The 12,534-nt window shown below is 40.3% G+C and overlaps 1 protein-coding gene across 3 annotated transcripts in view; it reads right to left on the minus strand.

Moving 5' to 3' along the window:
* LOC134634085 (NACHT, LRR and PYD domains-containing protein 1-like) overlaps positions 1–12,534 on the minus strand; it is a 28,807-nt gene that overhangs the window by 1,333 nt on the left and 14,940 nt on the right. For 2 of the 3 annotated variants that reach the window (XM_063483146.1, XM_063483147.1), the window contains exons 8-17: positions 12,337–12,513; positions 11,903–12,076; positions 11,364–11,401; positions 9,850–9,920; positions 9,399–9,454; positions 8,410–8,624; positions 7,912–8,171; positions 7,406–7,525; positions 7,168–7,297; positions 4,423–7,062 (exon numbers count right to left, since the gene is read on the minus strand). In XM_063483146.1, coding sequence (XP_063339216.1) covers positions 6,713–7,062; positions 7,168–7,297; positions 7,406–7,525; positions 7,912–8,171; positions 8,410–8,624; positions 9,399–9,454; positions 9,850–9,920; positions 11,364–11,401; positions 11,903–12,076; positions 12,337–12,513 — 1,591 coding nt within the window. In that variant the 3' untranslated portion in view covers positions 4,423–6,712. The other variant, XR_010094817.1, reaches the window with a different exon arrangement.

Consider the following 12,534-nt stretch of genomic DNA (forward strand, 5'->3'; position numbering starts at 1 on the left):
GTTTTGCAGCTGGAGAAATAATTGATTTTTCCATACCTCTGGACCCTTCTGCTGCTGAAGTGATAAAAGAAAGATGTAAGAAAAGATGCCGCATAATTGCTCAGCACACATTTGTAGCACCTGGCCACATATTATCAGGCGCTGGACTTTTATTAGTCATAGTTGTTTCAAAAAGATTTTCCACCCTTCTTTCATCAAAGGACAAAGCTTTAATAAAAGCTTTTTTTCTTTCATGAATCAGCCTTATAAGAGCTCTCGAAGACCATGGTTTGTTATTAGGGTTAGATCTCTTTTCACACCATTTCTGATTAATATATAAACACACTCCTCCTCCGTCCCGATCCAAACGTATGGGAAACCCGAAGCCATTTAATTCCAGAGAATTAGGGTCAGCATCCCTGAGCCAAGTCTCTGTGAATACCATTAGACATGTATCCCTGTGGACACGTAAATGCATGACATTCAAATGCAGTTCATCCAGTTTACTCCTCAGAGACTGCACATTAGCCAGGATTATTGATGGCAAAAGGAAAACGATTGTATCGTATTTGCTTTCTCAATCGCTGTGTAGACCTCCCTTCTTACACCACTTCCTTATTTTGACTTTATTAAAATCTAAAGTGCTCCTGTGATTACCGGAAAATCCAGGGCTGGAAAACACTGAAGGGTGAAAAGAATCCAGAGACGGGCAATTCCACTGAAGATCCAGAAGAAACTTCCGTGAGTATGTAATTGTTTGTGAGTGACGATGACTTCAAACAACTGTCAGGATTGCCAATAAAACCATGTGAAATAAAAACCCCATCCTCGGTAAAAAACATTCCACAGAGCACAAGCCGATGCTTAAGGATTTCCTCAGGCTCAAAATAAGATAACAACAAAAAAAGCAATAAAGTAAGTTAAAAAACTGACAACTGACAGACACAGACAACCTGCTGGAGCAGTGCGCCCTTCCAATCTATGACCAATCACAAAATGACAAATAATTCATTTTTGTCATTCCAGATTATTTGGAATTAATTCCAAATAATCTGGAGATCTTTAGATTTAGATTAGTTTGATTATTTTTTATTTATTAAATAACAGTGATTTCTATAATAACGTACGGCAAACTCTTCTAAACAAAATGGATCAACTGAGCTCCGACTACTCCACAGGCATTATCTGAGGAACAGGTCATAGAGACCCATGAAGAGCATTTACAATATAAAACTATAACTATAACACCGGTGCTGCAAATAAGCTGAGAGCAACGAGACAGGAAGTAAAAGTAATGCTGCCAAAGATCATTATTCTTGTGAATTCACGATCATCACAGCAGTACTTTGCACAGTGGTGAAAAAATGATTTGATCCTCTGCTGAATTTGTATGTTTGCTCACTAAGAAACGAACAGGTCAGACGTTTTATGGAAGTTTTATTTTAATGGGCGAGAGACAAAAATACACAAAAGATATAAACTGATTTGCATTTCTCTGATTGAAATCAATATTTGGTCCACCAACAAAACATGACCTCCTACTTCCCAGAATTTTGGCTTCTGCAGGTTGACAGATTACAATTGGCCAATCAATCAATGACAGATACTTCTGATCTCCACTCTCACTGTACATAAAGCACACCTGTCCACAGATTCAATTTCTTCCATTCCACCCTCTCCACCACCAAGGACAAGACCAAAGAGCCATCAAAGGAGGTCAGGGTCAAGGCTGTAGACCTGCACAAGGCTGGGCTACAAAACCATCAGTAAGACACTCGGTGAGAAGGTGACAACTGTTGGTGCCATTATTCTAAAATGGAAAAATTATAGTGACCATCAGTGGACCTCGGTCTGGAGCTCCATGCAAGTCGTTGTGTCGTGGAGGAACCACACTACGTTGTAACAGATGGGAGGGAGTTTTTCTGGATTTTTGGTCCATATCCTGTCTCTCTCCGATGAAATGAAACTTCCACACAAATTAGAAACTGTTCATTTCTTTGTAAGTACGAAATCAGCTGGAGATCTAATAATTATTTCTCCCACTATACTGTAGTGCTTGTGCTGCTGTTAAACTAACAGCTGAATATTAGAAATAAGTGAAACTTGAAACACATGTTGGTGTGTTCAGGTCTGACACAACATCCAGCACGTCAGTGGCAGAAAAAGGTAACAGACAAGTTTTTTATGAACAAAACTCTCAAATGTGTTTTCCTTTTAAATGCAGCACATTTTTCAGAAAATAAACAGACTTTCCAATAACATAAGATTCATTTCCAAGAAGTATTATTACAACAAAGAAAAATAAATCAACCAAATATAAATTTCCTTACTTTTCTGTGCCAAGTTTAGATACCTGGAGCTGTCACCATGCCACGTTCATGCAGGGTGACTTCTGCTTTGCTTTAGGTGCCGTACTGTCCCGAGCATTATTCAGATCTTTTTAGCTGCATTCAGTTACATCTTTCACTCACTAAATCATCTTCTAAGGCATAATATCAGAATACCTTATTAATCCCTGAATTCATGTGTCAGTCATCCATAATAAACACACTGCATGTCTGTGCACGTTTCTCTATTTAAAGTCGGGTTTGACCGGTTTGCTCTGACACATATTAGCTGTCTCACACAGACATGTAGAGAATCACCTTATTCCTGTCATGCTTCACTAACAGGTGAATGTCTGCTTATTTTCAGAGTTAATAAACAAATGTGCATCTTCTTCCTCTGTCGGATTTATGGAAAAGTTTTAAGACTAATTTGAAAAGTTTACATGTCTGTAAAATGCAGTTATTGGTCTTCACTGCAGTGTGGGTGAGGATTACTTTAGCTGTTTGAAATCACAGTCTTTGGTTTCTTTCTGCATGATGATGATGTGGCAAATGTATTTATTTTTTCTTCCCCTTATCATGTGGATTAAAATAGATAAAAAAAAATAACAGTTTTCCTAAAATGATATAAAGTATATGCAAAATTATTTTTATGGCAAATGTTTATCAATGTTTCGAACAGATGGAGACACACGCTGATGCCTGCAGACTGATCCTGGAGGACATCCATCAAAGACACAGACTTCTAGATACTCCCCTGGGCTGAAGGATGCTTTGAGGGACTATAGCTGGTGATGGAGCCAGAAGGCAGATTTTTCTTCGGCCGAGTCCCATTTTAATACTTTGCTATGGAGCATTTTAGTAATTTGCACCTCATCTTGTTGTAGTGTTGCATTAGAGATCCAGTAGCATAGTTTTTATCGCTGTGATATATTAAAGTTCAAAGAAGTGTGCGTCACATGCTTTCTGTGTTGAGTCGAAATTCATGTTTGTAACTGTCCAACAATAGGAAAATGACTTAGAGATGTCAAAAGTGCCTCGAACCAAAGACCTCTTTTCCTTCCATCTCCAGCTACACTCGAAAGTAATTTGTGCACCTGTGTGGTTGTTAAAAAGGCTTGTTTTCTACAAGCACCGCCACATTCTTATTAAATGTCCTCAACTACATCTGTGATCGTTTTCACGTGATGTGGAACAAAAGGCACCAACAAAGAGGAGCAGAAGCAATGACAGGATCTGCTGTTTGTGAAGCCTTTTTAAATCTAAAGTCAGATCAGTTTATCCCACCGTGGGAAATTACCCCAGAAGGCCTTTTAAAGTAAACAACCCTGTGTTTTTGGAGTTTGCTGAAATCACGAGGTGCACCTAAAAGCACCGTGAATCGCGACACACATTGAACCGTAAATAACCATATAGGTGCGCAAAAATATTTCCAGGGTAGCCGGCGTGACCTTGGTGATTCGAAAGCGGTAACTGGGGCTAACCGGAGGCGCTTTCACCATGCCACAAACGAAAACACAAGTCAGATTATCAAACCGGAAATAGCTGGCGTGTTTATGGTTTATGCTTTTAAGAGGAGCCGGTGTACGTGGAGAAGACACGGCCATGTGCTAAGCGGTCCTTACGTGGAAATAAGGTAAACATCCTTCTGTCTGCGTGTTCCGGGACCAGTTTACACCTGAGAGACGAGCCTGCTGGGTGGTTGCTATGGTGATGGAGTCAGATAAACAGACTCCAGCTGTAAACCAGTGTCACCGACCAGTTTATATATCGATACTGAGAGCTCGCCATACAGGAGCTGTCTGTCCCACAAATCCCGCTCATCTACCCCCCCCCCCCCCAGGAAGTGATTAAACCACGCAGTGTTTAAAAAACAGAAACTTTTTAACAAGTCCAACACAGTTTCAGGCTCACTCTGATCTGTTTCACCCTTCACTGAGTCACGCAGGTTATTACAGACGGAGTAAAACACTCGGATAAGAAGCGCCGGAGAAAGCTGAAGTAACACTCACCCTGCTCCAGGCTCGACGTTTCTGCGCTGCTTCCTGCACCCTCACACTGCCCCATCAGCTGCTGGTTTCTCCTCCCCCCTCCGTTTACAGGAAATCAGCTGAATTTCGGCAGGCGTGTGTGAGAGAGAGAGAGATACGGGTACAGAGAGATACGGGTACAGAGAGATACGGGACTAGGTGGAGAAAAGTGGCTTTAACTTTGAATACTTCTGCACAAGAAACGTTTCCCCCAAGATTGAAGACATTTTTTAAAGAAATTTAAATCCTGCAAACAAACTTCAACACGGGATTCAAAGCTCCTGTCACGCAGGTTTTTACTGTTTTTACTTCAATCTAAAGCATCAGTGGTTAACCAGCATGAAAAATGCATCACAAACACAGAGTCATGATGATAGTACAGACGAACATCAGCAGGCTGTATGTTTAAAGAGTTACTTTAAAGGTGTGTATTACATTAAATGCGTGGAAAGGATCCACACACAGTGTTTTATCTCACCCATCCTTTGTGTCCAAACCTGACAGGTACATTTCCCCATCTTTACTTTGAGTTTCTATTTCAAGTCATGTCCTGTCTTATTTTGCAATCCTGTGTACTTTCCACATTTTCACTTCCTCTTATTATCGGTTTCCCTCATCTTTAACTTTGTCGCATTTTCATCACCGTCATGTCGTTCTCGCGTGTCATGTAGGCTTTTAATCTCTTGGCAGCGGTCAGATCATCTGTGAAGGTAACTATGTTTAAAATGTGAGAGAGCTGAGATGAGAGAGCTTTTATTACAGTCGAACCTTTCTTAGTTTATAGTCCTCTTCACTTCCTGAGTGACCCACAGAGACAGGTCAGCTTCATAGTCTGTCACTTCACCCACGGCACACACAGCATGAGCTGCACTAGTGTGCGCCTGGAAAGATGTTTAGGCTGATTTCTGGGGCTTTTCCTCACCCGGGTTGTTTGCCTCACAGACTCTCTGTCAAAGTATGCACTGGCAGCCTTACATAAACCTTCTGGATGTTATCCTGGTCTCTTGTGTCCGGGGTTTATTCCTGTTTCCTGTCATTTGCATTGCCACAGTTGGGTGGCAGGCTGAGGTATGTTGTGTTAGCAGAGGCTAATGAAGCTGCAGCAGTACTCTGGATAGGGAAAGCTGACAATCAGCACCTTCAGCGCCCCTTCCCACATTTACATTGCTATACATAGTTTATTGTTCTAAATGTCTCACATGTTCTGTCATATTTCCAACTCTTCTCTTTGTATTTAACAACTTCTGTCTAAAATCCTCACACAGCCTGACTCCTGGTTTGTTTTCACACCTCCTAACTTCACCTTTATTAGCTTTTACATCCATGTCTTTCTTTTCTTTACATGACACAGAGAGATGAAAGAGTCGTCTCTCACTGCAGCTTGTTTTTATCTGCCATCATCAACCTCATTCACATCTCTCACACACTCAGCAGTAATTATTTACAATATTAGCAGATATTAACAGAAATGCCACCCACCCATCTGCCCTGAAGCTACTGGGATAAAACAAAAGCCATCTTCATGATACAGACCTCTGGTCTTTTGTGTCACACATGCTGTTCTCTTCCCTGTCAACTTTTGTATGTGTGATATAGGAAGTCAGAGGAAACTGACTGAAGACCTTTAGAGGAAATTTAATGGCTTAATTTATTAGCAGAGAGGAAGGAAACATGAATCTTTGTGATTACCAAACTGTGGTGATTTTAATCACATAAGGAACAGTTAAGACAGATGGTTACTAATGCAATGTAAACACATAACAGCCAAAATCCGTACAAAATAATTAGAATAATTTCACAGTAACATTAATTTGATTGATTCAGATGATCAAGACTGAAAAAATAAACTTGCAGCTTTGATCCAGAATCCTTCAAACCACAAGTCTTTCCCTTCCAAAATAAAGCACCTTGAAATTGTTGATGTTAATCTGAGTACTTGACTATATAAGAATCAGTCCATTTACCATTTAATCTGGGATTATTTAAAAATAGTTTGAGTAAAAATGAAAACTTAATAATAGCATTTCTATCAGTTTAAAACTGATAAACATCATGTTAACGTGCACATTTCCTGTCTATATGTGTGAGGGTATTTTTTTAATCTTTCATGTGACTTTCAGTACTGCCTCCATCACCGAGCTTCTATCGCCATCTAGTGAGAGAAAGCTAGAATGACTTTAGGGAAACACCTTTAACATTATGAAGCAGTCTGAGATTGTAAACAGCTCCATCTGATTTTCTGCTCAGCATCCATTCAAACAAGTCCAAGTTGGTTCAAGAGAATCACTTTCAGAGTGATTAAAAAATCTCGTCATTTCAAGATTTCACTAAGTAACGTGAGACTTTAGCATCACAGCCCACAGCTCATGAGCTTCTTTAGAGGTTTTTTCGGCTTCGCTTTGGCACGAGCACTCTGAAAAGGGTTGGGTCCACCTCTTTGAGAACATCGAGCAGATGTCTGCAGGCGTCATTTCCTTTTCGTCGCACGGTGTCGATTATGCATCGCACTTTATTTGCTCTGCTTTTTGTCTCAGATGTCCCAGACTCCATCTCTGCATCATTAATAACTGGACGCTCAAGGAGTTTATCTACAATTTTGTTTAAACCCTCTGCAGACACTCTTTCAATAAACTCTGAGCGGATTTGAAGCAGCTTATTCTCATCTTTTTTTGTTTTGTGGTGTGCGCTGTCCTCTGGTGAGACTCGGTCCTTTTCTGGGACAAACACTAAAAAGAGACTTAAATATGATTTCAGTTGAACTTTTATAAAATATCCTTGTAGCAGAACTTTATACAGTCATTTCTGCTGCTGCAGACGAGTGGAACTTTTACCTTTACGGCGCCAGACTTCATTTCCATCTTGGTCTTTGACTATCAGAGTCACAACCTCCAGCTTTGCAGTCAGGAAAACCTCAAATGTTGGATAGTAATTCGGTCCAAGCTTGTTCCAAAACTCTGTGTGCTGAAAACCAACAAGAATCTGTGGTTTTAATAGGGCTGATTGAAAACTATGCTTATTTTATATTTGACTTTATTATCAGGAGCATTTTATTCACGACTGTTGGCTCACCTTCGGCTGTATCTTCAGGCCCTCGGGTTCACAGTGGACACTGTAACGCTGACCGATGTGAAGCACGCAGTCTGAAGACGTCTCAATGTATTTAGCATCACTGCCTTGTTGCTTTTTAACCTCAGTGGTAGGATATAAAATTATGTTAATGTTCATATGTTGATCTGTTTATCTATAGAAATCATTTATAATTATCAAGTGTTGACTAAAGTGTGGAACAAATGATCCAGTGCAGTCAGCAAACCCAGGTTTACTTTGTCAGCAGGGGGGGAGCGATAACTATGCAATCAACTCTGGATCTTTACTGAAGTCAAGGATAAAGCGCTGTGATTGGTCAGTGAGAGTGAGGGTCTGCAGTCTGAGAAGCTTGACTCTGTGCTTCTACTAACCAATGAATAAAGCCCAGGGTGTCTGCCCCCTACTGGAAGCATCAGAAATCTGCAGGTAAACCATTTGGATTCTGATGGTGACTACAGAGCGAGACCGCCTGAGTGCTCTATGCTTACCTCTGACAGATGGATTCTTTCATGCAGGAGAAACACGTTGATTTTTAGAGGCACTGTGTCTTTAAATCGGAGGAACAGCAGAACCTGGCCTGGTTCTGGGATTTTAAAGGACTTTTTAACAAAATTCCAGATAAGGCCAAAGGCAGAGAAGTGGGAGACGCTCACAATCACATGCGTGTCGGTGATCCTCATCGGTTTCAAGATGCTTATCCCATCATCAAAGATGTGCGCGACAGACAGCAGGCCATCAACACACAAGGCTGTGAAAGCAAAGAGCTGCTGCACTATTTCCTGCTCAGAGATTCATCCTGCACCATTTACTTTTCAACACTTCAGGTCGTTCAAACTAATCACTGTTATCTACAAGTTAGATGCTACCCTTTATTAATGTGTGCAACAAAAATCATAATAAAGTGCTTGTTTTGATACTGAACACAATTCATCTTAACTGAGCATCACACAGATGTTTTCCGAGCATCATCGCAGCACGGTGCTCACCCTCCTTTGTTTCACAGTGTGGCAGGTGGAGCTGACGGACTGCATCCTCAGAGCATGTGATGTTGAACAGCGGACCTGCAGCTGTTTTTCCAGCTTGTTGAAGGAGGCTCTCATCCCATTGGACATTCCAGTACAGCAGCTCCGCCTCCTGAACCATAACAAACACCAGTCTGGTCAGAGTACACTGGAACACGCCTGGACCAGGACACCTGAACCTGTAGAAGATGAAAAGATTAAACTAGAATCTGAAAGAAAGAAACCAACAAGAACATCTGAAGCTTCTGTTTGAGTCCAAACTGTCACATCCACCAAAGTGAGGGGAGGCTACATCTGTAACTCTGCTGCTTTGGCTGTAAAGCCAAACCAGGTTATTAATTCTACTTGTGGTTTGGGATATCTCAGGGTTTGAGTCACATGTCACATTATTAGAACACGGTTGTGGTTAGTCATCCCGGAGGCTTAAGCCTCTTTCTGGACTGATAGTAACCTGCCATCACTGTAAGTGAGTTTTATATTATCAGAACACCTCAAATCACACAGAACCCAGATGAACCCCGTCATCTCTAACAGAGCCAGGCATCTGCGGAGGCAGCTGTTACTGGAGCTGGAGGGCCAAGTGAAGGTCCTGCCTGAAGTCTGACATGATCTCTGTCACTGAGGTGAGGGACGTCAACTGTCTGATCAGTTCCTTCATCACTGATAGTGCAAACTAAAGCTGAATAACTGAGATGCTCCAGATGATCTTTCAGTGGAAGTGATGTCTAAGTGAGATGGACAAAGGAAAACACAGAGGGAGGTGGCTTTGAAAAGCAAAGTACACAAATACACACAACGTCTCATATATTAGACATCGATGGAGAGGAGGAGGTAATTTACTATGTCACACCTCCAGGTGTGCAATACAAATCAGGCCACATCAGAGCATGTGTGATATCATTCTAATGTGGAAGAATAAGAGAAAGCAGTGACAGCTGTGGCTTTATTATCACCTGTAGGAGATTTGTGTGGATTCAGTTTGCTCTTCAGGTGTGAAGCTTGATGGAGGCTGGAAATCAGAGAGGAACAAAACCAGCTGTTTAAAGCACCAACAAACCAGTAGGCAGTGAAGAAACTACAAACCACACAGCGTACACATCAGCAGTTATATGTACGTACTTTCAAAACTGGCAGTAAAATAGTGGAACTAAAAACAATGAAAACATGGAGCCATGCAGGATAAAGCTTAAAGCATCCTGATAACGTACAATTAATCAGTGTTGCAGTGCAAGTAAATTCAACACGTGGAGTTAGTTTCTGTCCTGAAGCCTCTTTCTTTGTTCCATCAGACAAAGTTTAGACTACTACTATGAAAAAGTCTACTAAAGAAAGTCTTTGGTGACTTGCCGAGATTAACAGTCATTACATGTGTAAATGATAAGGATCCGCTTGCTTTTGTCTCACCTTAATTGGCTCTATGTCATCCTCAGATAAATCAGCTAAAGGGTTCATATCCAATGTTTCTTCAGAGTCACCTGACGAGAGACAAACAGCAGAATAATTCAGGATTCCCTGGAACACTTTTCAGCAGAGCTGACTGCAGACGTCCAAAGTGTACTCAGAAATATTACATTAGAAATCAAAACTGATTTGTGTCTGAATAATTTAATCAAGATCTGAAAACATGCTACCATTTTCAGCTGCACCACAGATAAACTTTTATAGAGCAATGTTTCCCAACCTTTCAGAGCCTCAGCACATATTTCACATTAGAAAAAAATCACAAACAAAAATGTCACAAAAAGCATATTGATAGTTTTTCCCTGGGCACCATGTATAGTGGAATTCGCTCGGTTTGTCCCCAGTACACCTTTTTTGCTTTTGACCACTACTCATGCTAGGGCCTTCATGTGGTCAGACTGCCTACTTTTTCTTTTCAAATATTTATCTATTAATATTACACGCTGCATCGTCTCACAGCATGACTATTATGTGATTTCTTCTTCATCTTCTTTTGTTTTACTGGGAGTTGGCAACCCATTTAATTAGAGCAGGTAGTTGTACTGCCCTCTAGTGGAAGAGAATGTAATTATTCTGCCCGTTACTCACAGCAGTCGCTTAGAGTACCCATCAGGTGGAACCAGATAATCTTCCAGGACACACCTGATCATTTGGGAAACACTGTTATAGAGTATCTGAGTATGTTGACCAAAAAGTCAGGCTTTGTTGACAAACAGTTCTTACATCTGTAGCTGAACGTGCGTATCACTCTTCAAAGCACACAGTCACAAAGGGGCTTCACAGGTTGGTTGAAAACACATTAAAGAGGTGTGCATATCCCAACATACAAAGATGCAAGCGTGCATTCTCAATAAATATTTGCATAGAAGCATTTGCTGTGATCCAATGATGGGGTGTGCAAGATTAAGGAGAAGCTCATCTCTATGAAACTAACTTTTCCACATTCATTTCAAACAGCCTGCATACTCAGTCGATCTAACGGGATGATGAAGGAAGGCTGTTTCAAAGTTTATGCGCTGAACTCGAAATATGAGAGTGGAAGTGTCAAAAAGTTTTGATGCAGTGAAGCTGCTGGGTTAGTGTCTCACGTCAGCTATAAGCTTCTCCACGTCCAGCGTTTGAGTGCAGCCGGCTAAGAAAAGATATCTAGGAGGAGTTCAGGAGTCCCAAGTGGTAACCTTCTAACTATTATGATTTCTAAAACATGAAATAAACCTGTTCATCATCAAATTGCAATTTTGAATTTTAAGATGTTTAAGATGTTAAAATGTTTTATGGCCTTTTATTTAGACCTTGTAGCATTTTAGCATGTTTGAAATACATTTTTCAAATATTTTCCACACCTCCATACAACATAATTTATAGGATTTCTATGTTAAAATAAGCACACAGTCATATACATATTTGATGCTGTTAATTAAATATTGGTGAATAGGAGACATCATCTCAGTACTCACAGGCTTTTTCATTTAAAGGTTCAATCATCCTGTCAACCCTGCAGATACAAACAGAAGAGTTTGAGTAGAATAATCCATGTTTGCTTGAAGCTTCAGCTCAGCTTTATTAATTTAAAAACAAAAATTACATTAAAAAATTGATTTTTTTTCTCTCCAGTCAGAAAGTTCTGCACAAAGGAGATCTTTGTTTTGTTGGGTTGCTCTATAATTTTATAGTATCTTTATCTAAACACAGCAACAACAAAAAATACTGAATAGTTATTAAATCACATTTTTTTAAATTGGTTCAGCTGAACTTAAAAATATGGACTTGAAGCTTGATTTGCCAGATCTGACCAGACTGACAAAAGACTAAAACTAAACTCATTTTCTGTGCTTGTTTTTCTTAATTTCAGGTAATGTATTAAACAATATCATTTCAATGAGTTTTTTTCTTAAGTCAACTTTTTATTTTTATTTTAGTCAAAAATTTTTCACATCTACTTTCAGCTTTTAGCTTAGTGTTATTTAACTAAAAAAAGCTGCGACCCTCTACTGACCCCAGAGTCTCCAGTCTCCACTGTGGATCCTCCACAAGCTCAGACAGCTGCCTCAGATCTGATTCCTGCAGGTTGTTTCCTCTCAGGCGCAGCTCGCTCAGATAGGAGGGGCTGGACTTTAGCGCTGAAGCCAGATACTCACAGCTGATCTCTGACAGACCACAGTACTCCAGTCTGAGTAAAAAGTAAAAGATTTAAGGTTATTGTACAAACTTATTCTTGAAATCATAGAGTTATTGTTTATTCCATTGTTTACTTTTATTAAACATGCCAGTGGCCACAGATTGACATGTTTTTATCCTTTTAGAGCCAACCTTTTTATCTCCAACTTTAACAATTAAGACTCCATTATGAAGAACCACAGTGTGGGTCAGTATATCAGTCTTATGTCTGCAGGTCAGTGGAAAACAAAACTTGAAAACATGTTGACTGACCTCAGAGTTTCCAGTCTGCACTGTGGACTCTCCAGAAAACCACACAGATGCTCCACTCCTAAATCCTGCAGTTTGTAGTTGGAGCTCAGGTCCATCTCTCTAAGAAAGGAGGGGTTGGACTTCAGAGCTGACACCAGAAATCTGCAGCTGTGTTCTGACAAGCTGCAGTCCTCCAGTCTGAATAAAACAAAAGACATT

The sequence above is a fragment of the Pelmatolapia mariae genome, linkage group LG9 (assembly GCF_036321145.2).
Source record: "Pelmatolapia mariae isolate MD_Pm_ZW linkage group LG9, Pm_UMD_F_2, whole genome shotgun sequence".
Classification (NCBI taxonomy): Eukaryota; Metazoa; Chordata; class Actinopteri; order Cichliformes; family Cichlidae; genus Pelmatolapia; species Pelmatolapia mariae.